The sequence below is a fragment of the Hyperolius riggenbachi genome, chromosome 8 (genome assembly GCF_040937935.1).
Source record: "Hyperolius riggenbachi isolate aHypRig1 chromosome 8, aHypRig1.pri, whole genome shotgun sequence".
In the NCBI taxonomy this organism is placed as follows: Eukaryota; Metazoa; Chordata; class Amphibia; order Anura; family Hyperoliidae; genus Hyperolius; species Hyperolius riggenbachi.
Genome location: NC_090653.1, coordinates 274,300,359 through 274,327,908, shown reverse-complemented (window position 1 = coordinate 274,327,908; position 27,550 = coordinate 274,300,359). Strand labels below are relative to the sequence as shown.

Sequence of the window (27,550 nt, the reverse complement as noted above, 5' to 3'; positions counted from 1 at the left end):
TCCCGCTTTGAAGAATACCCATGATGCCCCTGTAACCTTGCTGGTACCTAAACTGATGTCCTTAAAGGGAAGGTACACGTCGTTCTGTAAAAAATAAAAATACAAATCCACTTACCTGGGGCTTCCTCCAGCCCGTGGCAGGCAGCACATGCCCTCGGCGCTGCTCCGCAGGCTCCTGGTCTTCTCCGGTGGCGCACCCGACCTGGCCTGGCCGGCTTCCAGGTCGGGCTCTTCTGCGCTCCAATGTGCGCCTCACGCCGTCACGCTGACATCATCGGACGTCCTCCGGGCTGTACTGCGAAGGCGCAGTAGTTCTGGTGAACTACTACTAAGGTGAAGCTATCAAGGGATTGTGGACTTATTTTTTCCCATCGCTGTATTAAGAGTTGCGTTTAGAGTTTGGCTTTAACTCCGACAACTACCAAAAAGCAGAACATTTGTTCAGATGGACTGACCCTTGAAAATAACAGCAATAAAATCTAAGCACAGAACGGATTGCGGTTCCTTGAAGTAAAAGTCTACGGTGAGAAATTGCAGCAGGCCTTTGAGTATTGTTTGCTGCTAATGCGCCTGAAAGATCAGTGTTTTATAGATATCGATTTAGAGTCCGCTACAAAAATTCCTGACAAAAGGCGGAAGATCTGTTTTGATTTTCAGGTTTGTTAAGGTGCTAAAAGAATTCAGCCTGGCTGCCCTCCCTGCGGATTATGTGTCAATAAGACGAGCCGTGAGTGATATCTGCGGAGAATGTTTGTGAATAAATGTGTAGACCTCCGCCGTATCAGCTTCTCAAACCCCATTTACAGTGATTGTGCAAATAATCACGGCTGGGCCTCTCTGGCTTCCTTGGGGATAAAGGCAATCTGGATTGCTTAGGCCAGGAAGATGTGTGGAGGCGAGCGGAAGGTTCTACCTCACTTCTGCTGGCTGAGTCTGATTTATTGAAGGCTCCGTACACCTAGATTACCATTGTAAGGCCAAATAAAGTGGTTGTTTTTCATTTACTCCATCGAAGGCGTGGAACCATCACTTCCCGCTTATAAAACTTGTACCGGATATACGTGCGGATAAGCCCTTCTGCGCATATGCCGACCTCTCTTCCCCCACCGCCACCACTTTTGGCCTAAACAATAGGTCAAAAGCTATGACCCCCTAATTGGCCAACCCAGAATGGAGACACCGAGAGCCCAATATAATATAGTATGTACTGGTAAGTGGTTATGAAAGGTAAGTATGTATTTATACTCACAAACATGGGTTACCATCCAGGTAACCACTGTATCAGCAGGTGAGGAGATTAGACCTGTCCGCACTCAAGATTAAGTCGTTGCTCTCTGTAGATAGGAAAAAGGGGCAACACCCCTTCACTGAGGGTGGACTCATTAACTGTATAAGCAGACAGAGATGCCAAAAGGATAAATTATTATAAAACGTTTAAAATGAGAGGAGGCAGAGGTGGACTTACCTCCTCCAAGCAGACACACACGAGTATTGTGTATATTAAAAGTAACAACAATTTATTTAGTTGCAAAGCTCAGTGCCTCTGTCTGTCCACAGAGGCGCTGAGCTTTGCACCAGACCCATCTGAGTTTTATGCTCCATCTCTATTGCCTGATGAAGCGGGATATGCCCGCGAAACGCATTGCACTTGCACTTTCTGGAGTATGTAAATAAATTGTTGTTACTTTTAAATATACACAATACTCGTGTGTGTCTGCTTGGAGGAGGTAAGTCCACCTCTGCCTCCTCTCATTTTAAACGTTTTAGAATATTTTATCCTTTTGGCGCCTCTGTCTGCTTATAATGTTCCACCGATGCCCCGCATGCAGTGCACCGATTTGTAGAGTACTGATCAGAGCAGTGTGCGCCTACGCGCATGCCTGTTTTTGCTGCGTCTTGCTTCCTCCAGTGTCCTGTCCAGCTTCCTCTAGAGCTCCAGGCTCGGTGTCATGTGACTGTCAGTGAGCCTGGAGCTCTGGTGACCAGTTCAGAAAGCTGTTGGGAACAGTAGAGGAACGAAGCAGGCTGTTTGGGTGCCAGCTAGCGCCGGAAGTTTGGGGGCAACCATAGGCGGCTATAGAAATATTGGCATCAAGATGTCATTTGTGCGCCCAATAAATAGTGGGTGCTGGTACAGCACTTGCTGTTTATTGGGCACACAAAACGTCTCAATGCCCATATTGCTATAGACGCCTATGCAACGCCCGAGAACTTACCTTTTGCAAGCAGTTAGGCATCAGGCAGGTAATGTATTTGTGTGTGTGTGTGTGTGTGTGGGTGAGGGGGGTGAGGGTTGTCTAGGGTTAGGAGTTGAGCCTCATCTACACGCGTAGATGAGGCTCCGATGACAGGACGGATCTCCCCACCGCCGATTCCCTGCTCGTTCCCCACGAGGGGACTATGGCATGGAATCGAGCGGAAGATAAGCGGCGCCGGGCGGGGACGAGGGCGGATCGAATCCGACACACGCACGGCGAGCGGGGACGCGGCGGGTACGCGCGGGGATGCGGAAGAGGCGATCCGGCGGCTAATCGAGCCGACGGATCGTCTCCTCATCTACGCGTGTAGATAAGGCTTAAAGAGGAGCTGTTAGGTATAACGGCTCAGAGAAAAAAAAACCACATATATCAGTAGCTAAATATTGGCTGTACTTACATTACATATGCATTTCACTGTCCATGTTTGGATTTCACAGAATTTTTATATAGTATTTGCAGAGAATGATGCTCCTGACAGCTCATGGCAGGTGCCATGTTTGTCTGTCTCCTATGAAGCCAATTGTGTCGTCATGTCCTCCCTGCTTCTTGATGATTCGACTCACAAAAAAGATCCTAATGGACTACACTACTGTGCAGTGAATATTAATTAGCCATGTGGCTAGGAACAATAGCGGACTCATGCAGTATACTCTAATGGAACATGTGTCCTGTGATTTTTCAGTGCTGTGAGCTGGGCTGCGTTACAAGCTGCTGTAACTTGAGCTTGTAACTTCTCACTAGCAGCCTTAGGGCGTGATTGGGAAATGAAGGGGATGACCCAAGGTGGGGAGAAGCAGCCCCAGAATGCTTTGCAGTATGTTATGCGGCCTGTCGTCCTACTTAAGAGCTTGGGAATAACAGCCTTGCTGTTCAGCACACATTAAAAGTAAGAGAGATTTTTAACTTCAGTATTGCCTTTTTGGCTTCCTTCTAAACTGTTTAACACAGGAGAATAGAGGTTTAAATTAGCTTTTGCAGCCTGACAGTTACTCTTTAAGGGTTAGGAGTTAAGCAGGTAGTGGGTGCTTTAGGGTTAGGCATGGGGGAGGGGAGGGTTCTTTGTGAGAGCAGGGTTAGGTTTGCAATACTAAAATATTGATTTTTAATACTGGTATTTTACACTTTAATAGTAAAATATTGGTATTAAATACTGATTTAATACATTACTGGACGCCCAAATTTGTTTACGCCTTTTTTGATGTATGCCTAGAGGAAGCAAGTCAGAGCGAGGACAGGTAGCTGTAAACACTCCACAGCGCACTCTGCATACGTAGAACCCCTACAACCATCACCAGCGTATGTCCCTCATGGGTAGGCCAACCTCCCCGTCCCCCACCCCACACACACACACTATACCCAGATATCATATCCGATCCAGGTCAGATATCCGAGTTTAAAATTTTCCAATCCGTATCGGATATCCAACCTCAGTATCCGGCCGGATTCGGATATCCTGATAGAAAACCGGAAGTGACCTGAAAATGGCTTAAAATGTTTCCAAAAGTCTCTTCAAAGAGAGTTTGAAGCCACATTAAGGCCTCTTGCACACTGCAAGCGATTCCGATTCAGATTCCGCTTTTTAATCAGTTTTTACATCCGATTCAGATTCTGATTTGCAGTTTGCTCCCTGCACACTGCAAATCTGAATCTGAATCGGATGTAAAAACTGATTAAAAAACGGAATCTGAATCGGAATCGCGTGCAGTGTGCAAGAGGCCTAAAAACGGCTTTTTAGCATGTTTGCCCCTGCTAAAATGCCGCTATCCTACGACATAACGAGGGGTCTTTATCCCCCAAATATCCCCCTGCAAAATCAACGACCAACTTGGTCGTGGATTTTGCTGCCCCTGTGCGCTTCCGTGTGAGGCAGGGCTATGAGCTGCAGTCCTGCCTCACACGTGTCTGTCAGCGGCGGATCTCCGCCTCTCTCCCGCCCCTCTCAGCAAAGGCAGACTGAGAGGGGCGGGGGGGAGGCGGAGATCCGCCGCTGATAGACGCGTGCATGGCCGTGCAGAGGGTCATTAGGTGGGGGGTGCTCAAGTTTAAAAAAGGGTCCTTGCAACGCGCTCCTCCCCACCCCTTTGCACACCCACCACTCCTCATTTCTGGCTAGGGGGTATTGGTGGTCATGTGGGTGCTGAATGCAGATTCTGGGTGTGCGGGTTCTGGGTGTGAGTACCGAGTGTCATGTGGTTTCTGGCTATGGGTGGGTATCGAGTGTCATGCGGGTGTTGATTGCAAGTACTTAGTGCTATGTGAGATCTGGGTGCATGTACTGGATGTCATGTGGGTGCGTAGTGCACGTACTGGATGTGACATGGGTGTGAATACTGTACCAGGTGCTGGCTATGGGTGGCCTTGGGCGTCACATTGGTTTTGAATGCAGATACTTTGGGTGTGGGTACAGGTTAAGTGGTTGTTTGGTGCAGATAATGGGTGCCATGTAAAGGCTGCGTGCAGGTGTGAGTACTGGGGGCAATTTCAGGCCTGGGTGCTGGATGTTGGGAGAAGTAGAGGTCAGTGTGGGTGTTGCAGGAAGGAGAAGTCATTGGGGGTGCTCGGGGAGGGAGAGGTCAGTTTAGGTACTGGAGGAGGTCACTGTGGGTTCTGCTGGAGACAGGAAGGGTACTGCTGGGGACAGGAAGGGTGCTGCTGGAGGGAGGGGAAAAGTCAATGTAAGTGCTGGAGGAGGGAGGGTTCAGTGTGGGTGCTGGGGGAGGGAGAGGTCACTGTGAATCCTGGGGGAGGGATAGGTCACTGCTGTCAGAGAGGCACTATCTTACCTGCTCCCACACTGCTGTGGGGCTGGTTACACTAGGATTCCTGTATGGCACCTCTTTACTCCAAACTGGATATTGGTGGGATTGCTGTGGGTGCAGGGGGTGGGAGGTCACTGTGGTTGCTGCTATGAATAGCATAGTTGCTGCTAGTGGAGGTAGAGGTCAGCGTGGTTGCTGGGGAAGGTAGAGGTCAGTGTGGGTGCTGGGGGAAGGGTAGGTCACTGTGGGTACTGGGGTGAGGGGAGAAGTAACTGTGGGTTCTGTGGAAGGTAGGGGTCAGTATGAGTGCTGGAGGAAAAGGGAGGTCCCTGTGGGTGCTTGGGGGGAGGCCACTGTGGGTCTTGGGGGAGGTAGAGGTGGGTGCAGCTGATGGAATAGCCACACTTCATTTCAAAGTGGCCCAGGGGAGGCGGGGCTTCCTGCGGGTGGGTGGGGATTTTCACAGTTGGGGGCGGGGCTTCTTTTGCGTGGCCAGAGGGGCCTTTTTTGAAGATTTTTAAAAGGGGGGTGCCTGGGCACCCAGAGCACCCCCCTCTGCACGTGCCTGGACGCGTGTGCGGCAGGGCTCCATCTCATAGCCCTGCCTCACACGGAAGTGCTCCCCGGAGGTAGCAGGGGGGATTTGGGGGGTAAAGACCCCTCGTTATGCCGCGGGATAGCAGTGTTTTAGCAGGGGCAAACATGCCCCTGCTGAATATAAGCTAAAAAGCCAACTGGCTTCAGACTCTCTTTAAATAGCAAAAAACCCTTTCGGAGGTCTCTCTCTGATTTAGAGCTGAAACCATGTGTAATTTTTTCACGAGCTTTTAGACCCTAAAAACAGGAATAAAAATATACAACAGAGAAATCTGCAGCAGCTAGTGCATATAACTCAGGGTACGTTTCCACTAGAGAGAATCTGCATGCGTTTCCTGCATGCAGATTCGTTTAACCAATACAAGTGGATGGCGCCGTTTCCACTTGTCAGGAATTCTGTGCGGCTCGCTCTGCAGAAAAAATCTGCACAGCAGAGCCGTCAGAATTCGCACGCCGCACACCCACACGCGAATCGTCGGTCATGTAACTAAATAGGAAAACCGCAAGCACTTGAGTCTTGCGGTTTTCCCGGTGGTTCCGCGTGCGATTTTGTTTAAAAACCCATGTCAATGCTTGCCGGCATTTACATGGTTAAAATCACATTGTTAAAATCGCGAACGATTCCGCGTGAAAATCCGCATGAAAACGTCAACGAATCCGCAACCGTATGCGAATTCGTTGACGCATTTTTCGCGAGCATATCGCGCCGCACAAGTGGAAACACACCCTCACTCAGGCTCGGGATAACCGCTCTGAGCTGCGGATTTCTGTCCCAAGCCTGGCTCGGGATTACCGCTAAGGAGGTTAAACAAAAAATAATACTGGTTGCTACGGACAACAAGCATAAATACTTCCCATACATGATTCCCTGGGCTGCAAGGTTTTTATTATGATCGCTGCGTAATATGTTGACGCTTTATAAATGCAATAAATAAATCTCCCCCACTGGAAAAGCTATGCTAGATTACTTGCATAATCTAGACTTGCACGCTGCATCCACAAAGCCTGTTACCAATATCACATGTCCATACCTTCCAACTTTTTGAAATAAGAAAGAGGGGCACTTAAGCCACGCCCCTGACACACCCCTAACCACACCCCCAGCACATCTCTAGTCACGCATACCATAAAGATTTCAAAAGAAAAATATGTTGTTTTATAATTCAAATTGCAGTGGTCCTTTCTATCCTGGTTCATTTTCCTTCATATTAATGTTTTAAAATAAGAGATTTATCAATTTAATGGATGGGAATAAAGTGTAGAGCAAATTAAACACATTTTCAGTAAAAAACAAAAACATATATATATTTACATAGATCTGTTCATAAGTCCTGAAAAAGGGACAAATGAGGAAAAAAAGAGGGACAGAGGGAGTGGGTTCCTAAAGAGGGACTGTCCCTCTGAAAGATGGACAGTTGGGAGCTATGCATGTCTAGGGATAGGGACAGATAGCCAGCCAATAGGAGCAGCTGACTGAGGCAAGAAGGGGTGGGCTCAGTTTACAAATCAGGCCTGGGTTTTCTCGGGTCTGCTCTGTTTGAAAGGACTCGGAGACAGGTTCACTTTAAAGAAAACTTTTAACGCATTCCTGAAGTGACACGTGACATGAGGAGATGAATATATACACATATAGTACTAGCCGTGCTAAGAAAATATCTTAAGTCCCTTTATGTTTTCCAATCCAGTGAGAGTTAAAAATTTGTGTTGTTGTCTATGCAAAAGAGCTTGTCAAACAGCTTGTGAATTCAGTCTGGTTTCCTGAAAAGTAAACAGAAGCTAAAAGCATGTTATCTGTCAGGGAGAAGAAGGCTAATAAGGTTTTTCTGCAGGAGAGTTCAAAGGGCAATCTTAAAAATAAAGGTATATAACTGAAAATATAAAATGAAACTTTTCTAAATACTACTAAAGTTTATTTATTTATTGTATTTATAAAGCGACAACATATTACGCAGCGCTGAAAAGTTCTATTTATCATACACACTACACATACAATTCATTATCTCATAAATTTATTTTCATTTCATGTACACTTTAAACATGGAACAATCGCCCAGCGGAGCCAAGTCATGCTTTAGCAGTTGAGTGAATAAAAAGGATTTTGATTGGTTGCTCTGGGCAATGGCTCCAATGTTCGTTCCGCTTGTCTTGATTAATCAGGCCTTGTGTTTCCCATATGCATTTTGAGTGTCGGTCATTATTTTCTACATAAACATTTCCTTTTGATTGCTCTAAAAAGTTTATCAGCAGCAATGATTTGAAGGACAGACCAGAAAGCCTGTCGCAGTTGGGGGGTGAGGGCAATCTCAGACTGTGGCGTCGTGGGATGAACGGGTTTCTTCAAAAGTGAATAATTGAATGGCCTAACGATCGGCTTCTGGGACCAGCATGCTCCGGGCCTCCTGCTCGTATTTACACAGACAATCCTTTCAAGCCACGAGAAACCGCAGCAGATCGGTCCAGAAAGCTAATAGAATGTTCTGGCGGTTGAACAGCACAGGTAGCTCGGAGAGCAGATGTTTTCGCTTATCAATGTTTAATGCTCTCTGCTCCCCATACGGTCGGCTGGGCTGTTTTAAGCCGTGTAATGATGGCTTTTTGTCAGAAGTGAACTGGGCACTCTCTCCCTGCCTGCGCTCACAAGTGCTCGGCTGCTGGCATCCTTGAGTTAGTTAGTTGCCGGATTAGAGTTAATGAATTCTAAACTCAGTGGCAGCTCGGATGAAGGAATAGCAGGTGTGTTTGCGCACGCCGGCTGCATTCAGCAACCTGAGATATGATGAGAATAGCCGATGCAGCCAACACTGAGCATTGTTGAGGCGGGGATGCATGTACTCTGCTGCCCTCTATCGGACATTTGGTGGCGATGCGGCTATGTATACTACCATCTGCACCTAAAGGCGACCATACACGCAGAGGCGTAACTAGTAATCACTGGACCCCCCCTGCAAAACCTTGGATGGCCCCCCTCGCTTTCTGCATAGTTAAACTGAGAACCAATTTTGTGTGCTCTGCATGCTCTGTAACTGTATGTTGTCAATACAGCTTACTTGGAAGAAGCCATTGTGTGTGCCGTCTTCGTTCTTACCAGTGGCGTAGCTAGAGATTATGGGGCCCCATAGCAACATTTTCATAGGGCCCTCAGATCTAGGCACCCAAACCCACCTGCCCGTACTTTATGGGTATAAAGTGATTGGGCAATTTACATTCTCGTGCATTCTACACTCTACATAGTCCATGGGCACTGAGATAAAGTCAGTGAGCGGAGGAACATAAGAAGGTAATTAGTGCATACATCAAACACCAAGTGCCACCTAGGCCCCCTCTGCTCCAGGGCCCCATAGCTGCTGCTATGGCTATTGCTACGCCCCTGGATCGTACTACTGAGAACCAGTGTTATTCAATTGGCCAGTGCACACTTGAATGTGTTTTTCCCATGCAGATAAAAACAGACAGCAGTGAAGCACTGCACACTTTTTCTCTACCAATTACATTAGCTTCTGTGATAAAAGGTGGCCTCCAGTATTAGTTAGCCAGAGGTAGCCCTCCTCCACCCTGTATAGGTAGCCAGAGGAGCTTCCAGTATTATTAGCCAGATGCTGACCCGCCCCAGCATAGGTCAGTGTTCTCCCCAGGCTCTTTTAGCCGGGTGCTTCACCCGGCTAATTTTGGTGACCACCCGGCTGACATCCGCTCGCCTCCTCATCCTCCTCCTATGCTGTAAGCAGAGTTGCAACGGCCCTACATTCCCCCGGCCGTGCCCTACCTGGCTACTTTTTCATGCCACCCGGCTGGAAAACATTTCTGGGGAGAACACTGTAGGTAGTCACAAGAGTAGTCGGTAGTCGGATGCAGCTCCCTTCCCCCCAGTATAGCTAGCCCCAAGAGCCCCCAATATTAGGTAGCCAGATGCAGCCCCCCCCACTATAAGATAGCCCCCAGTATAGGTAGCCAGAGAGCCCCCATCCCCAGTGTAGGTAGCCAGAGATCCCCCTTGCTCCCCCCATTTAGGTAGCCCAGGAGCCTTCCCTCTTTAGGTAGCCAGAGAGCTCCTCCCCTTTAGGTAGCCAGAGAGCCCCTCCCCTTTAGGAAGCCAGAAAGTCCCCCTTTAGGTAGCCAGAGAGTCCCCCTTTAGGTAGACAGAGAGCCTCTCCCCTTTAGGAAGCCAGAGAGTCCCCCTTTAGGTAGCCAGAGAGCCCCTCCCCTTTAGGTAGCCAAGGAGTCCCCCTTTAGGTAGCCAGAGCCCCTCCCCTTTAGGAAGCCAAAGAGTCCCCCTTTAGGTAGCCAGAGAGCCCCTCCCCTTTAGGAAGCCAAAGAGTCCCCCTTTAGGTAGCCAGAGAGCCCCTCCCCTTTAGGTAGCCAGAGAGCCCCTCCCCTTTAGGAAGCCAGAGAGTCCCCCTTTAGGTAGACAGAGAGTCCTCCCTTAGGTAACCAAATATATCTATTAGTGTGTAATTTCAATATATGGCCACTAGATTCCCCCCGCCTCACTTTACTCTTATTGTGTACTGTTTACAGCAGTGGTCCTCAAACTAAGGCCCGCGGGCCGAATGTGGCCCCCTGATGCTTTTTTACCGGCCCCTACTCACAAAATCTATTAATTATAGATGCGGTCAGCTACATCTTTAAATATTGGTGGTCCACATATAGAATAGCAGTGCTGGCACCACCCATCCACATGGAAGCCAGAAAGCAGTAATTCGCTGGTTTCCAATCAAATTCCACATCAGGTGACACTGCTGTCCACTGCAGGTTGTCACCTAGGTATGCTTTACTGTCTGGTCCGCAAAGATTTCTACATCATTTTATGTATACTCCGGCCCCCCAGCAGTCTGAAGTATGTTGACCCGGCCCTCGACCCAAAATGTTTGGGGACCCCTGGTTTACAGCATACAGGTGTTACAGGAAGTAATGCATGTTTGCTTTACTTTCACTTTTGACAATGACCCCCGGCATCTCACTGATGTGATCATTGATTACAGGAACTTAGATTGGTGAATGCAGGGGCGTAGCAATAGGGGGTGCAGCGATAGCGACCGCATCGGGGCCCTTGGGCCAGAGGGGCCCCGAATGGCCCTCCCTCAACTACAGTATTAGCTCTATATTGGTCCTGTGCTCATAATAATCATTTATATATGTACTTTGAATAGCGGTAATCATTAACAAACTATTCCCCATCCCCTTCTTGCACCTCTGACATTGTAGTTGCCATTGGCAGCTTTTAGTGCGCCGTTTCAATTGCTATGTATAGAGTGCATGGGGGGCCCCATTGTAAAACTTGCATCGGGGCCCACAGCTCCTTAGCTACGCCACTGGGTGAATGGGAACATTGTTCCCATTCACTGATCTGCGTACTAACGGGAGGCGGTGAAAACACACGCGGGAGCGTGCACAGGCGCATTTGGTGGGCGATTGCAATGGAAGCTGTATATCTGCGCCACTGGAATGAAAACAGTCCTCCCACGGGGCATATATATATACTGCCTGATTTTCAGAAAGTGGCTAAAGAGGAACTGTAACCCAGGATTAAACTTCATCCCAATTGGTAGCCTATACCCCCTTTCCCATTGAAAATCTTTACCTTTTCTCAAACAGATCATCGGGGGGGGGGGGGGGGGGGGGGGCAGGGCCGGTTTAAGAAACAATGGGGCCCCAGGGCAAAATAAACCTGGGAGGCCCCCCCAACATATACCCCGGAACAAAAATCGGCATTAAGAGACCTTTTTTGCAGCTGGTATAGTCAGGGTGTGAAGCCCCAATCGGTCGGAGCTCCACATTCTGGCTATTCCAGCCTGCATGGGGGACAAGGGGTTAAAAAGTTTCAGGAGGGGGGACCCCACAATTTTTTTTTTAATTCCCACACTCTAAACATAAAAAATTTTTTGGGGGAAAATAGGAAAACATGCCAGGGATCTTCATACAGCCATATTGCGGCTGTATAGCGATCCCTGGCCAAAGCGCTGTGGCTGCGTATAGACCCCCTGGAAATCCCGTCAGGAAATTTATTGCGCTTTCGCTTGATGCATGTAAAATTACACTACCGTTAGGTTTGCTACTAAAAGTGACATTTACCGCATTTAAAAGTATACTTTTTTTCCTTCGAAACTTTAAAATCGATTTTCTCAAAAACTATAAGGTCTTTTTGAAAAATTGTTTTTTCCTCTTATTCCTAATGATCTCCTTAACATACCCTGCAAATTTAGGGTTTCTAGCATTTAAGGTGGATTTGCTATTAACCATTAAAGTCGGCAGGTTTTTAAATGTGTTTTTTTTTCCTTTGAAACTTTAAAATCGATTTTCTCAAAACTATAAGGCCGATTTTGAAATTTTTTTTTCCTCTTGTAGCCACTGGGGGCCCCTACAAGCTCTGGGGCCCTGGGGCAGCTGCCTCCTTTGCCTTAATGGTAGCGCCGGCCCTGGGGGGGGGGGGGGTCTGTATGGCTGATATTGTGGGGAAGCCTCTCCCACAGTGTGATGTCATGACCACTGGTGACAGTTTGCTGTCTGTGAACCTCATTGCATTGTGGGAAATAACAGCTTTTTCCAACTGCCAAGCAAGCAATATCTTCCTCTGTGCATAGGACGCTCAGAAACGAATGTTCTGTACAGATCACCTGGCAGGACTAAAGCTGCCACCACCAGTGATACATTTTAGAATTTAAACCAGAGGAAAGATTTTACAATGGGCAAACACTGACTAAATAATCTATAAATTAATATTGTAAAAAATAAGCAATTTATATGTTATTTTCACTACAGTTCCTTTTAAAGTCCTTCACACCCAATACTTGTACAGAGGCTGAGGTAGACATAAGATGCTCTAAACCTAACGTTCAGGTTTCTGTAGGAATCTCGGTAGTCATAATAAGGTAGGAATAATAATGATCACAATTGACCCTCTGTAATCACAATGCGCACAGCGTGAGCGAGGCCTTACGACCCCCTTATAAAGGGATGCCTCCTCTATAAAGCAGGATGGTTTACTTTGATCATTATGTTATTAAGTTCTATAATATTTCTCCTATTTCTTGTAAAGATGGATTGTAATATCAAGGAGTAAGTAGTATGTGCATAAACAAGCAGTACAATTCCCCCAGCACAAAACAACCCCCCCCCCCCCCCCCCCCCCCACAAAACTCTATCTTGATATTACTTTGGAGCGAGCGGATGCGAATTAATAAATAAATAACAGAAAACATGCAAGAAAAATGAGGCCTAATTAGCTCTAAACAATAAGTTGTCCTCAACCACCATTTTATTTGATAAGCCGCTTGAAGCGTCTGAATATTTATTGGGTGGATCCCCTGAGTAGGGCCCCTTGTTTGCGTTCTTGGTAGGGAATTAGGACAAAAAAATGGAATAAAGTTAAAGATCCCGGTAAATAAGTCTATGGGGGTTATTAAAAAGTAATATTTAATAACTTTGTCTGCCATTATGTGGGAAAGGTTTTCAGCTGTAATTTGGGTCAAATCAGACCGCAAGAGGTTTTTTTGTTTTTTTTTTTTATTGCAATTTAAAGAGACACTGAAGCGAAACATTTTTTATGATATAATGAATTGGTTGTGTAGTACTGATAATTACTAGAACATTAGTAGCAAAGAAAATATTCTCATATTGTTATTTTCAGTTATAGGGCCTGATTCACAAAGCGGTGATAGCTCAGTTATCACGCCTAAAAGACTTTAGGCGTGATAACCTTTGCACCGCTGAGTTAGCACCGCTTTGTGCTGGTTATCGCGCACAAAGTCCAGTGCGCAAAGTTTTTGCGCACGCAATCGCGCAATTTCGCGCGCAGCGCCCATAGGGTTCAATGGGCGCATCGTGCGCACTTCACTGCGCCCTGCGCATTTGCGCACGGGAATTCACAGGTGTGCAAACACTTTGCACCGCTTTGTGAATCGGGCCCATAGTGTTTTTTTTTTTAACATTGCATCATTCTCTAATATTTGCTGTTTACACACTACTCAGCATTCTAAATAATTTTACAGAGCAGTCTTGTGAACTATTGACCTGTCCTCTTGTAATAAAAGCTGGAGAGGCAGCTGCAGGGAATAGCGCTACCACCGCAGCTGCCTCCAGCCCCCTGTTTAGCAGCATGTCCGGGCCTCAAGCGTCTAGCACGCCGAGGACGGAACTGTCAGTTGCACATAGGGTTGCCTTGCGCATAGACGGGACCTTTATGCGGGGAGGAGGCGCGTCAGCTGACCGGCTGGTCGGCTGACGTCAGAGGAGACGCTCGCCGCTCCTCATTGGTTGATCGCTAGAGGCGTGCTTGGAGGGTCTCCCTCTGCTTCATAAGCCGTACTGTGTCACTCGCAACTTGTCTGCTGTTGCGAATGCTTCGTGTTAGCACTCAGACCCTTAGATAGTTCCGGTGTGCTTTGATCCGGGAGGAAACCGGGGATTTCACACAAGATAGGAATTGTTTGATAGCCTTAACCATCACCTTACTGTATATTATTTGTGTATGACTCTGGCTCGTTCTGACCTCTCTCTTGCCAAGTGATTCTGTACCTTTGCTCATCTGATCTAGTTGCCAAACCCTGCCTGTTTATATATTTCTGTTTCTGTCTCCCGATTTTGTACTGCATCTGTCTGTCTGTTGCCAAACACGATCTGTCTGACTACTCTACTCTCACCAGAGGGCCCTTGTCTCTGGTGAGAGGCATTATACTGATTATACCCACCAGCTCCTCTGGTGATGTTGCTCTTATCAGTATCACTGTTGCACCAAACACCATCTGTATTTGTTGTCACATCAGCTTCTGATATACCAGTATTATAGGTGATTCTGCAGATCACCTTATAATCAGGTATATATCTGCAGGTATATATCTGCATTATAGGTGATACTGCAGATCACCTAATAATCAGAATTCTGTCGCTTGCTGACACAAATCGTTACACCTCTGCAGAGAAATAGAAAATACAGTGAGTGACAGTTGAGATAACAAGCTTCAGAAGACAAAGCTCTCTGCGACTTTAAAAAGTTGTGGAGCTCAGTGGCTTTTTTACATAGATAACAACTGGCGTTTCTTAACTCTTACTGCACTGGAAACAATATTAGACTTATGTCTCTGCTCCCAATGTTTTATTTCTTAGCTGTCCTACACATACAAATCATTATATCATAATTTTTGTTTCGCTTCAGTGTCTCTTTAAAGAGGCACTGTTATGACATTTAGTAGAATGCAGTACAGGATACCCACTTTTACGGTAATTTTCCAGGTTTCAGAACCACTTCCTATATCTATATATCGCTGTAATGTAGCCCCGCCCTCTAGGTTGATTAGATATGCAGAATTCCACCCCCCTGGAGCATTCTGGGAGATCGTTTTTTTTTCTACTGGCTTTGGAACTCTCAGTGACCAAACATTCCCCAGAGATCACCTGACAGGACTAAAGATGTCGTTACCTGTGATAAATTTCCAAATCTAAATCAGGGAGTGGTAAGATTTTACAATGGGCAAACACTGGCTAAATACTTAAGATTGTAAAAAAATAAGCAATTTTATTCATTACGTTGACTATACTTCCTCTTCAATATTCATGCAGTTGCTGCCCCATGCAATATCAATCCTGACCCAGCATTGCTGTTTCCCCTGCTACATCATATGTTGTGATCATGACTCCTCCCCCGCCATCTCTTACTGCCTTGCCACCCACTGATTGATATAGGTAGGAAGGAGGTCAGAGGCTGTAGCAGAGACAAAGGGAGAGGGTAAGTAACATGAGTGCCACATTCCCCCCCCCCCCCCCCCCTAAGATGTGAACCAGCAGAACTCGTCTTAATTGTACCTCCAATCCTCATCACTGAACCACCAGTCGTCCTCGTCACTGAACCACCAATCCTCCTCATTACTAAATCACCAGTCCTCCTCCTCACTGAACCACCAATCCCCCTCATTACTGAACCACCAGTCGTCCTCGTCACTGAACAACCAATCCTCTTCATCACTGCACCACCTATCTCCCTTATTACTGAGCCACCAATCTCCCTTATTACTGAACCACCAGTCCTCCTCGTCACTGAACCACTAGTCCTCCTTCGTCACTGAGCCACCAATCCTTCTCATTACTGAACCACCAGTCCTCCTTTTTAGTGAATCACCAATCCTCCTTATCACTGAACCACCAGTCCTCCTCTTCACTGAGCCACAAATCCTCTTTATCACTGAAGCCCCAATCCTCATTTTTACTGAACCACCAATCCTCCTTTTCATGGAACCACCAGTCCTCCTCTGTACTGAATCACCAATCCTCGTCACTGAACCACCAATCCTCCTCATCACTGAACCACCAGTCCTCCTCATCACTGAACCACCAATCCTCCTCATCACTGAACCACCACTCCTCCTCATCACTGTGAACCACCACTCCTCCTCATCACTGTGAACCACCACTCCTCCTCATCACTGAACCACCAATCCTCCTCATCACTGAACCACCAGCCCTCCTCATCACTGTAACATTTAATAATAAAAATATGTAAAACAAAACAGTATTTTATGTTTTGTTAAAGAAGATAACTTTGTATCTCGGGAACGTTGTAACTTGAGCCATTTGTAAGTAGGGGACTGTCTGTATATTAAAAAGTATCTAGTGACCTTTTCTCTCCTTTTTCTGCTTTGTGAAGCATACAGCTGAGATAAAGCACTGCCAGGAATATTTACTAAATGTGTCTGATAAGGAAACAAACATAAGACAATGTAATCAGCATAGGTTGCTTAGCTTCCCACTGAAGAAGAAACTGCTGTGTTTAACTGTTAAATGCCGTTCTGCTCCCATTTTTTTTGCTCCTAGTGGGTTTTATGTTGCAATTAATCTTTTAGAGCAGAGAAGAGATGCTGAGCTTCATACCACTTTAATGGTCCTGAACATGTGTAAATGGGGGCTTTTAAATACCATCATTCTTTAAAGAGGAACTCCAGCCTAAACAAACATACTGTCATTAGGTTACATTAGTTATGTTAATTAAAATAGATAGGTAATATAATCTCCTACCCACACTGTTTTAAAAGAACAGGCAAATGTTTGATTTCATGATGGCAGCCATCTTTTTGGTTGAAAGGAGGTGACAGGGAGCATGAGACACAGTTCCAACTGTCCTGTGTCCTGAGCACCTCTCCTAGTTGCTAGGCAACATGAATAACAACATAGGAAATTCCATCATGCTCTGCACAGCATCAGGGGAAAAAAGCCCGGGCTTTTTTTCTTTGATGGGTGGAGCTTAGCTAAAAATGTAGCTAAAAATGAGACTTCTATAAGAAAAACAAAGATCTGATGCTGTGAAACTGTTAAAGAAATACCAAGCCTTTTCAGTTCTGCTGAGTAGATATTTAGTCCGGAGGTTCACTTTAATTCTGGAATCCAGCACTGAAAATCAGACCGCAGACTGTCCACCTTGTTATAATTATAAATATGGCAACAAACCGGAACTACTACAATATTGTAATATTGTCAATGAGCAAAACTGTTCTGACTTGTCCACTGCTTCTCTCATCTCCATCCAATAAACGACGTAAAGAGGGTAAAAAAAAAAAGCATATTTTGTACAAACCGAACATTTACAGTAGCCCGGGGCAATATTAAAGCGTGATACGAAGCCCATAACAGAGTGTTTCCTTTTCTTATCAAACGTTTGTCCAAAAAAAAAAAAATGCGGCGCATAAAAGATCCAATACCTTGAGGATTCTCTTTTGAATTTTAAATCGCTTTCCTCGTTAAACCTCAAAAGGATCTGTGGATGGAGAGGTTTCTTGATTTCCTTTGATGTGCTTTGCAGAAGTTGATTAATCTTGGCAACAGAGCACTCTTTCATGGCTCCATTAATAAATTATTCCAACACGCACAGTTGGAAATTCAAGGTGCGCTGCGTCAGGTGGCAAGGAAGAACGAGTTTAATAATGGGAAGCCGCCAGCCATGCGGAGTCCGCGGGCCAATCAATTCTAAGCGCTTCTAAGTAAGGAGATCAAGTTTTTATAAAGGGAGAAAATCCCTTTATGTCGGGATATGGCAAAAGTATTTGGGGAGTTTGGGAAACTTTGCAGTGGTGGTTATTGGTCTTAAGAACATTCAGCTTTCCATGTTGTGCTAAAATCTCTCCTTGCGGACGCACGGCGTGCGCTTTACTCCTATCTTTATTTTTTTAGTTGGGTTTCAAAGCAAACCTGAAATGAAAATAAGCCTTAGTATAATTTGCCTTCTTAAAGTGAATAGGAACCACATTTTTTAAAAAATGAAGCAAATACTTACCTAAGGAGAGGGAAGGCTCTGGGTTGTATAGAGCCTTCCGTCTCCTCTCTCTGTGCCCTCTATCCTGTGCTTGTTCCCTCCTGTTTCAATCCCCCACCGAAAGGGTATTTGGAAGTCTCCGGGAGCCGTGTCCTCCCAAAGACGTGCGGCTCCATACTGCACAGGCGTGAGCGTGCAAGAGAACGGGCTTGCACAGGTGCAGTACCGGGCTGCCCTTCTTCAGGAGCACTCTGGCTCCCTGAAGACTTCTGAAGCCTCCTTCGGCCGGGTAAAGCAGTATGTGACTAAATTAGTCAAATACTGCTACCGGGTGAGCCAGCACTGGAACGACGGGACCAGGAGAGGAACGGGAAGGCTCTATACGACCCAGAGCCTTCCCTCTCCTTGGCTAAGTATCTGTCTCATTTTTTTAAAGCGGAATATAACCCTGCATTTCAACTTTGCTCTAAAACATTATTTACAGCATATTATATGCAACTAGCATTTTTTTTTTACTAGACCAGCATTGGAAGGGTTAAACACAGAGGTTTAAAGTTCCTGGAGAGATATGCAGATGTTCAGATAGATACTTTTAACTAAATAGAATGTAACAAGTGAGAAATGTTACATACTCTTTGGCTGTCCTCCAGCTCCTTCTCAGTCAGAGAGAGTGAGTCACATTCCACACTTAAGCTGGGCACTAACGGTCCAATTTCTAGCGAAAAATCGTTCGAGCGATCAGAAATTCTGATCGGATTGGTTGTAAATCATCTCCATTGGTGGACACAATCGATTATGAACGAGTGAAAAAAATGTCGCCCGAATGAATTTTTGTCTAACGAAAATTTGGATTTTCTTGGTGGTCGTGATAGATAGGAAGCAAAGATTGGTTAGTTGATGGTGTAGTGAACGATTTTTCGTGCGATCAGAATTTCTGATCGCTCGAATGATTTTTCGCTAGACATTGGACCGTTAGTGGCCAGCTTTAGATACATTTATGTAAACAAAATGTATCTATGTAAGCTTCGGATGCATCTGCATTTCTCTCCAGGAACTTTAAAGCTCTGTGTGTAACCCTTCCAATGCTGGTCTAGTAAAAAAAAAAATGCTTTTTGCATATAATATGCTGTAAATAATGTTTTAGAGCAAAGTTGAAATGCAGGGTTATATTCCGCTTTAAATGTGGTTCCCATTCACTTTAAAGCGGAACTGAAAGGTCTTTAAAAAATAAAAGTTTAACTTACCTGGGGCTTCTGCCAGCCCCCTGCAGTCAACCTGTGCCCGCCACGTGACATACCGAACCTCCGCTCCCCCGCCGCGGCTCACTTTTCTTCTCGTAGTGGAAGCTGACTTCTAAGTCGACTTCCACTGAGCCCTGGCCATGCGTATCTTTGTATGCGTTCCCATGGCCAGCAGTGTCCTGGGCAGGTGCAGTACGAGAAAATCTCTACCACGCCTGAATTGCGATTATTGGTTACAAGCCCAACAAGTTTAGTGATTTTACCATAGAACCCACATGTCCACCAGTGATGAAGGCAGAGCTGTTGAATTGGGTGGGGGTGGTTATGTAGGGTCCACGCCTCTCCTAGGGGTCAGAGCTGTCGAAGGGAGGAGGGTTATTTTATTAGTTTCAAACTGTTGTGAAGTATATTTTGCATAACAAAAGCATAATTCTGTTATGTGTTTTCACTGGATGTCTGCTGTTTTGCTCTTAACTTTAACCCAAGATTGACCTTTATCCCAATCGGTAGCCGATAACCCCTTTCCAATGGGAAATCTTGACCTTTTCTCAAATAGATCATCAGGGACATCTGTATGGCTGATATTGTAGCAAAACCCCTCCCACAGTGTGATGTCATGGCCATGGAAGTTTGCATTCTGTGAACCTTGTTGCATTTTGGGGAAAAAACAGCTGTTTTCAACAGCCAGGCAAGCAGTATCTCCCTCAGTGCATAGAACTCTCAATGAACAAACATTCCTCAGAGATCACTTCGCAGAACTAAATATGTTGCCACCAGTGATGATATATTTCAGAATGTAAATCAGGAAGAGGAAATATTTTACAGTGGGCAACTACTGACTTAACTAAATAATTTATAAATGAATATTGTTAAAAAAAAAAAATGTATGTATTACTTTATTGTCACTACAGTTCCTCTTCAAGCCAGCCATGTGAGACAGGGAGAAAAGGGTTACAAGAAACCCTTGTTAAATTCATAGTGAGCTAATTTAGAAATAGTTTTCACATATGCATATATATGCATTTCCGCACATAATTAGGTGCTAATCCTTAGTGAATGATGGGGAAAGGGGAACAGAAGCCATAGAAACATCTAAGAAATAGGATACAAAAGGAGTTACTGTATGTACACCTAAAATCTTTGTGTAATTTTGTTGCTATGGGTTGCTGCCTCTCTGTTTCCCTGATTGTCTTTCTATTTCTAATTGCAATACATAGGGGCGTAACTAAAAATCACTGGGTCCCCTGCAAACATTTTGATGGCCTCCCCCAACCTTAGGTATAGGTGCCGAAGCAGGTGGTTTTGGCACACGGTTTTGGCACACGGAGCCCACCGCCGGGTGCCCCCAGTTCAGATAGCCAGGCAGGGGCGTAGCAATAGGGGGTGCAGAGGTAGCGACCGCATCGGTTCCCTTAGGGCCAGAGGGGCCCCGAAAGGGCCCTCCCTCAACTACAGTATTAGCTCTCTATTGGTCCTGTGCGCCTAATAATCACTTCTATACATACTTTGAATAGTGGTAACCATTAACAAACTGTTCCCGATCCCCTTCTTGCACCTCTGACACTGTACTTGCAATTGGCAGGTTTTGGTGCGCCGCATCAATTGTTAGGTATAGAGTGCTTGGGGGGGCCCCATTGTAAAACTTGCATCGGGGCCCACAGCTCCTTAGCTACGCCACTGTAGCCAGGTATATGTGCCCCCAGTATATCCAGGTATAGGTGCCCGTCCCCAGAATAGCCATGTATAGGTGCCTCTAGTATAGCTAGGTATAGGTGCCCTCATTATAGCCGCCACCAGTATAGCCAGGAAAAGGTGCCCACAGTATAGCTAGGTTTAGGTTCCCCCAGTATTGCCAGGCATGGGTGCCCACAGTATAGCCAGGCATTTATTCTCACAGTATAGCCAGGTATGGGTGCCCTCAGTACAGCTAGGGATAGGTGTCCTCAGTATAGCCAGGTATAGGTGCCCACTGTATAGCCAGGCATGGGTACCCCCAGTATAGCCAGGCATGGGTGCCCGCAGTATAGCTAAGTATAGGTGCCCTCAGTACAGCTAGGCATAGGTGCCCTCAGTATAGCCAGGTATAGGTGCCCACTGTATAGCCAGGCAAGGGTACCCCCAGTATAGCCAGGCATGGGTGCCCGCAGTATAGCTAGGTATAGGTGCCCTCAGTATAGCTAGATATAGGTGCCCTCAGTATAGCCAGGTATAGGTGCCCACTGTATAGCCAGGCATGGGTACCCCCAGTATAGCCAGGCATGGGTGCCCGCAGTATAGCTAGGTATAGGTGCCCTCAGTATAGCTAGGTATAGGTGCCCTCAGTATAGCTAGGTATAGGTGCCCCTAGCCAGTTAGGTGCCCCAGGGGCACAGCGCATGAGGGGCGAGCATTGGCCACCCACATCGGCGGGGAGGGGGGCCACTCCCCCCCTCCCTCAACTTGTGGTCTCCCCTTAGCGCTCCCCCCTTAGCGCTCCAGCATTAATGCTGGAGCGCTAAGGGGAGAGCCTGAGGTGAGGGAGGGGTGAGTGGACCCCCTCCCCGCCGATGTGGGTGGCCATTGCTCTCCCCTCATGCATGGCGACCTCTCCTGCCCCCCGAAATGGCCCTGCCCCCCAGCCCCCCCTCCACCGTGGCTGCATTCCTTGCAGCCCCTATTGTGTTACGCCACTGTCTAGGGGTGAGCAGACATAGCACTGAGGGGTGTTTTGTTTTGTTTGTTTTTTTCTTCTTGCAGGATTCAGTGTGGCTTTAAGCAGAAAAGTGAAAGTTTTTTTATTATTATTAATTTAATATAATACACCCATTGCAATGGCAGTTCCTCTTTCCTGCTATATTCTGTGTTAGGGAGACTTGTGATTTTTACACAGGTGACATTATTTTGGGGCATAATTAATAAATGAATCAGGAAGCAGAACTGTGACATAATTCTGACCAGCCAATCACAGAGTTACAAAGCAATCACCCAGTTAAATTGATCACATTATTTGCTTTAACTTCTTCTACTCTACAGGATATTTTTTCTAGAAGTTATTGTGTGTAATAGCTGGAAGCATTTGATAGCAATGATTCTGTGCAGTCTGCGTTGAATGAGTTGGTACTGTTTAATCTGATAATATTATTATTTTTATTATTATTATTATTACATTTTTCTTCATTATAGTGCCAAGAATCATTGTGTTAGGCCCACCTGCCTCCGGAAAGCACACTATAGTAAGTACACTAAAGAAGACCTCTGGCCAAATGCAAGAAAAGACATGTATCCATATACTGTATGTACAAAGTTATTGTTGCTTGTATGTTAAAAGGAACCTTAACTGAGAGGGATATGGACGTTTCCTTTTAAACAATACCAGTTGCCTGACAGGCCTGCTGATCTCTTTGGCTGCAGTGCTGGCTGAATAACACACCTGAAACAAGCATGCAGCTAATCCAGTCTGATTTCAGTCAGAGCACCTGATCTGCAGGCTTGTTGAGGGGCTGCGGCTAAAAGTATTAGAGACACAGGATCAGCAGGAGAGTCGGGCAACTGGTATTATTTTAAAAGGAAAAATCCATATCCTTCTCAGTTTAGGTTCCCTTTAATAACCCCTTAAAGTGTACCTGTGGCGAACCTTGGGTGCAAAAAGAATTGCTTATCTAGTTAGAGGGAAGCCTCTGGTTCCTATAGAGCACAGGTGTCAAACTCAAGGCCTACGGGCGAAATGCAGTCCTCCTTGCCATTCACCGTAAACAGTAAAAGAACAATGGTACACTCCCTTCCTATCCAGAGGGTGACAGGAGGAGGATTGTCACCAGGGCCGGGCCGAGGCGAGAGAGGCTCCAGCCTTAAGGCGCAGTGTAGGAGGGGGGCGCACAACTCACTCAGCTGTCATTCCCCTATTGTGTTTGAATCAGAGAGAAATAAGAAAAGAGTATATATGGCATTGACTGCAAGCCAGATAACTAGAGATTAAAGCGGAACTGTAAACTTACTGCAAAGCAAACAGTTTCACTTACCTTGGGCTTCCCCAAGCCCCCAGCAGCCATCCTGTCCCGCGCCGGTCCTGCACAAGCCTCCGTTCTCCCGCGCTAGTCAGTTCCGTTACAGTCATAGATGGCAACTACGCCTGCGCGCCATGGGCTACGTGAAGCATCACTGGAGCAGGTATATATAGAACTGTTCCACTGAGTTACTCTCGGGACTGTTTTAGATTTTGGACACTTGTGTGATTGAGTTTGACACCCCTGCTGTAAAGGCTCCCCACGCCGTCCTTCGGTCCCCTATTGCTGAGTGCAGATCCCCTAAAGATTACCGTCAAAGGCTTGTTGGTAATGAGATCAGAGCGCGCTTCCCTTCAGGCACAAGTGCTGCCGGACCACGCCTGTATGTGCATGGCCGCACCTGCGCAGTAGCACAAAGCCGCTTGTGCGCAAGAAGTTGCTCCGTGTGCACGCATACCAAAAGAGGAGCATGTCCCTGATGTTAAGGAGGAGCCTGGGCAGCAGTAGAGGACTGGAGGACAGCGTGGGAGGATTCAGAGGCTTCCCTCTCCTTAGGTAAGTATTTACTTTTTTTATTTTATCTTTTTATGCCTCAGGTTCTCTTTATTCTTTGAAGAAAAATTTGAATCAAAATTCTAGTTCATCCCCACTGAAATCTAGCGTATTTTCTGTCTAAAAAGCCAAGTTTTTGTGAACGGCTGTTTCCAAGAACAAAATGGCCACCAGCACAGGAAGTGGGTGCCTCTTCAATGATTCACGAAGCACACGCATCTCATTTCCTGTGCTTTATATAACGATCAGCGCGCTCAGTCACCCCGGGTTGAGGTTTCCCGCACCTCCAAGCCTCCTGTGTCCTCCCTCGAAAACAACAGAGGGACGGCGCTGTGTTTAAACATACATTTCGTCCTAGATCATTTATTTAAGGAGCGAGCTGGAAGAGGTAGAGGTTCGCTTGGCTTGGAAAGAAAAGGGCCTTTGAAACCTATTTTTTCTTGCATAAAGTTGGACTCTTCTCCTCCTTTTCCCCGCAGGCGAAGCTGCTATGTAAGCGTATGAATGCCACTCACCTTACTCCAGAGAATATGTTGTCAAATGATGTCTCGCCGTTGGTGGAAGAAGCTCGGTCGTACAAAGATAAAGGCCAGGTACGGCTGCTGGAACTTATGCATTATTTCCACACGCATCCCGGTGAAAGGAGAGCCACATTTCATTTATATATACAATAACATTTTCTTCATTCTCTTGTAAATAGTGTTGCGGTCTTATGTATATTTTATTTTGTTTACATACGTGCGGATGTGGTCAAGGCACAGCAAATCTCTGAGCAGCAGTCCTAAGGCGTCTACAGATAGTTGGATGCCGCCACATCAACGGTTTAAGGAGTGACTCTGCTTGAGAACATAAATCTACAGTCACTGAGCACTTTGTCAGGAACTTTATGCCAATGCTGGATAAAGCCTGCTTTTGCACTCAAAACAGCCGTAGTTCTTTGCAGCATGGGTTCCTGAATAGAGGCGAACAAAACTTGCAAATTTTTCAGTTTCCCTAAATTCCAAGGCTGTTTTTCAGTTTTGGTTTTGTGTTTCAGCTTTTTACATTGAAAGTTGATGGTGCCAACTTTTCGAGTTGATTGCGAAATCTTGCTGTCAACACCAAATTTATTACGTATCTTAGGGTCATGGAAAGATGTCTCCTATGCATACATTAAAGAGAATCTGTACTCTAAAATTCTTACAATAAAAAGCATACCATTCTATTCATAATGTTCTCCTGGGCCCTTCTGTGCTGTTTCTGCCACTCCTTGCTGCAATCCTGGCTTGTAATTGCCAGTTTTAGGCAGTGTTTACAAACAAAAGACATGACTGCTAACCAGAGTGTGATAGGCTGAGAGGAGAGCTTGGAGAGGGTGTGTAAAGCTTCTGCCTATCACAAGCAGTGCTGCACATTCCACACATTCCAGCCTGAGCCCGACAGAGGAAAGAAGATAAGATTTATTACAGAGACAGTACAACTAGAAAAGGCTGCAGTATGCTAGAGCACATTAGAACAGGTATAGGAACTTATAGGATAGAAGAAATAAGGCTCAAAATGTTGTTACAGAGTCTCTTTAAATTAGGGCGCAAGGAAAAAAGGGCACAGGGTGAAGCAGAAAATGTCAAAATATTGTTTATACATTTTTTTTATTGTTTCTTCATCTTTATCTCTATTAGAATAATAAATATGTTAAAATAACGGTATTAAAAGGATGCGGGGTGAAGCTGAAATGTCAAAATATCCTATATATCAATGTTTTTTATCGTTTTTTCAGGAATATCTCCATCAGAGTAATAAATATGGTAAAATGGCGGTATTAAAAGGGCGCGGAGTGAAGCTAAAATAAGTGTAAATGAGAAATCCCATTGTATATTGGGCGCCAAATGAACCCCAAAAAATATTTACTGTAGTAATAACAAAAGTAAAACACAGGTATACATTACCGATATTTTACTACAACTAAAACTAACCCTACTCTCACACAAGACCCTCCCCCCTCCGATGCCTAACCCTAAGACACTATGACCCCCTCCTTCCTGACACCGAACCCAACCCCCCCCCCCCCCCCCCATTCCGGATGCCTAACCCTAAAACCCCCCTTCCTGAACCCTTAGCCTATAACCTCCCTTCCTAAAGCCTAACCCTGAAACCACCCTTTCTGATTCCTAACCGTAAAACCCTTCTCCTCCCCTGCAAATTATGTAAATACAAAAAAAATGATACGTTTCTAAAACTATTTTTAAAACAATAATTCCGAAATGATAATTCTCAAAAAGAATTTCAAAATTATTATTTTCAAAATGATAATCCTCAAAATGAAAAAAAATGTTGGTTGCACAGGCCTGGGGCCCGCTATTTATTAGGCACCCAAATTTCTGCTTTTGGCGCCCATCAACCAAATAGCCTATTTGCCACAGGTGCCCACATTTCCTGCTTCCGTCCCCTGTACCCATTTCACCTGAGGAGGAGGTGGACATCTGGAGGCACACTTTATGTTATAAAGGGCTTCCGGGCTTCGACATGAATCCCTTGCGGGGCCTACTGCCACATGAGTTGTGGTAGTAGTCATGCCTACTTCCTCCTGGACACCAGAGGTGTGGGTTAGACCCTTTTGTCTATAACCTTGGACAAGGTGTTCTGCAGAGGAGGCTTTGGCCCTCCTCTACACAAAGAACCCCCCAATCTTATCAATCATATGGATTAATATTCGGCCAATGACAATGCCAGTTTGCACAATGGCCAAGTGCTTGGAACAGGGGAAAATCCATCTGTCAAAAATGTTAAAATGAAATACACATTAAAAATTTACAAAAAGGACAGTCTCTCCCCCCCCCCCCCCTAACCTAGCACCGTTAACCCCTTGCCCCCAGGCAGGCTGATATTCCCCAGGGAATTCAAAGCTCGCTAGTGTGGTACTCACATAGTCTATAGGATGGGGATAGGACTCTGCGGAAAGGGTTAGCAAAGTCCCCCTCCTCCTCCACAGAGCACCTTTGTCCAAGGTTGTTGATAAGGGCCTTATTCCCACCCCAGGTCGTGGCATGTTCCCATTAGTGACCCTAACATATGTAGCACATTTTGTGTTGATAGCTTGTCTGGGGGCTTTGCAATTAACTTGAAAAATTAGCACTTTAATGTGAAGAGTTGAAACTTGCATTTCAAATTTAGGTTCAAAACTTTAGGCACTAGGGAAGAATGGCCACAGAGTTTGTCTATAGTAAAATTTTGGTCATTTAAATTACCAATATTTTATTATCGGCAGCTCCTGTGCACCTAACTCATGCATCGTTGGAGCTAAATGTATGCGTCTCAGCTTCCTGTTCTTGGATTGTAACCTGATGTGGTGTGACATGTAGTCATGTACTAAAATGCTTTTCTTCTCTTCACAGTTATAGATTATGAGTTACTGTAGCCTCTCTGTCAGCTTAAACTAGTTTGGCCATTCTTCCCTTACCTCTCTGTTCAACAGTCAGCAGCTGCCAACTGGCTGTCGACCAAAAGTCAGAAGATATGTCCATAGTAAATTGCTACAGTTTTCTGTGGAGACAAGTGTGACCCCTGCCTTGTGTTTGCCCAGTGTTGGCCACACAGGGATTTTTTGCATCCCTCCTCTATAGAACAGCACATACTGCTCAGCTATAGCCAAACTCAATGTCTGTGTAACACTCGTTCCCAAAACTGCTACCCTAATGATCTATAAACACATGTTAGGAGACGGAAGTTTAGTATTTCTATGAAGTTTAAAGGACACCTAAGCGGACCCAAATAATACTAAAATAAACATAACATTTTGTCTGTTATGGTGTCCTGATACTTCCAGGTCCCCTGGTTTTGCCGGGCTCCCTTTTGTTGCACTGTTCTGTTCCCTTTTCGTGGCTTGGACTAGAATGGAAGCTGAAGGAGCTCTCCTTTTTCAGCGCATGTTGTCCCATTCTGTGGCTGTACT

The 27,550-nt window shown here is 45.7% G+C and overlaps 1 protein-coding gene across 1 annotated transcript in view; it reads left to right on the top strand.

The window, feature by feature from the left end:
* Window positions 1–27,550, top strand: part of AK8 (adenylate kinase 8) — a 191,367-nt gene that overhangs the window by 11,016 nt on the left and 152,801 nt on the right. Inside the window, exons 3-4 of the mRNA XM_068248926.1 lie at window positions 22,250–22,299; window positions 24,102–24,215. Of these exons, the coding sequence (XP_068105027.1) occupies window positions 22,250–22,299; window positions 24,102–24,215 (164 nt within the window). The remainder of the gene's footprint in view (window positions 1–22,249; window positions 22,300–24,101; window positions 24,216–27,550) is intronic.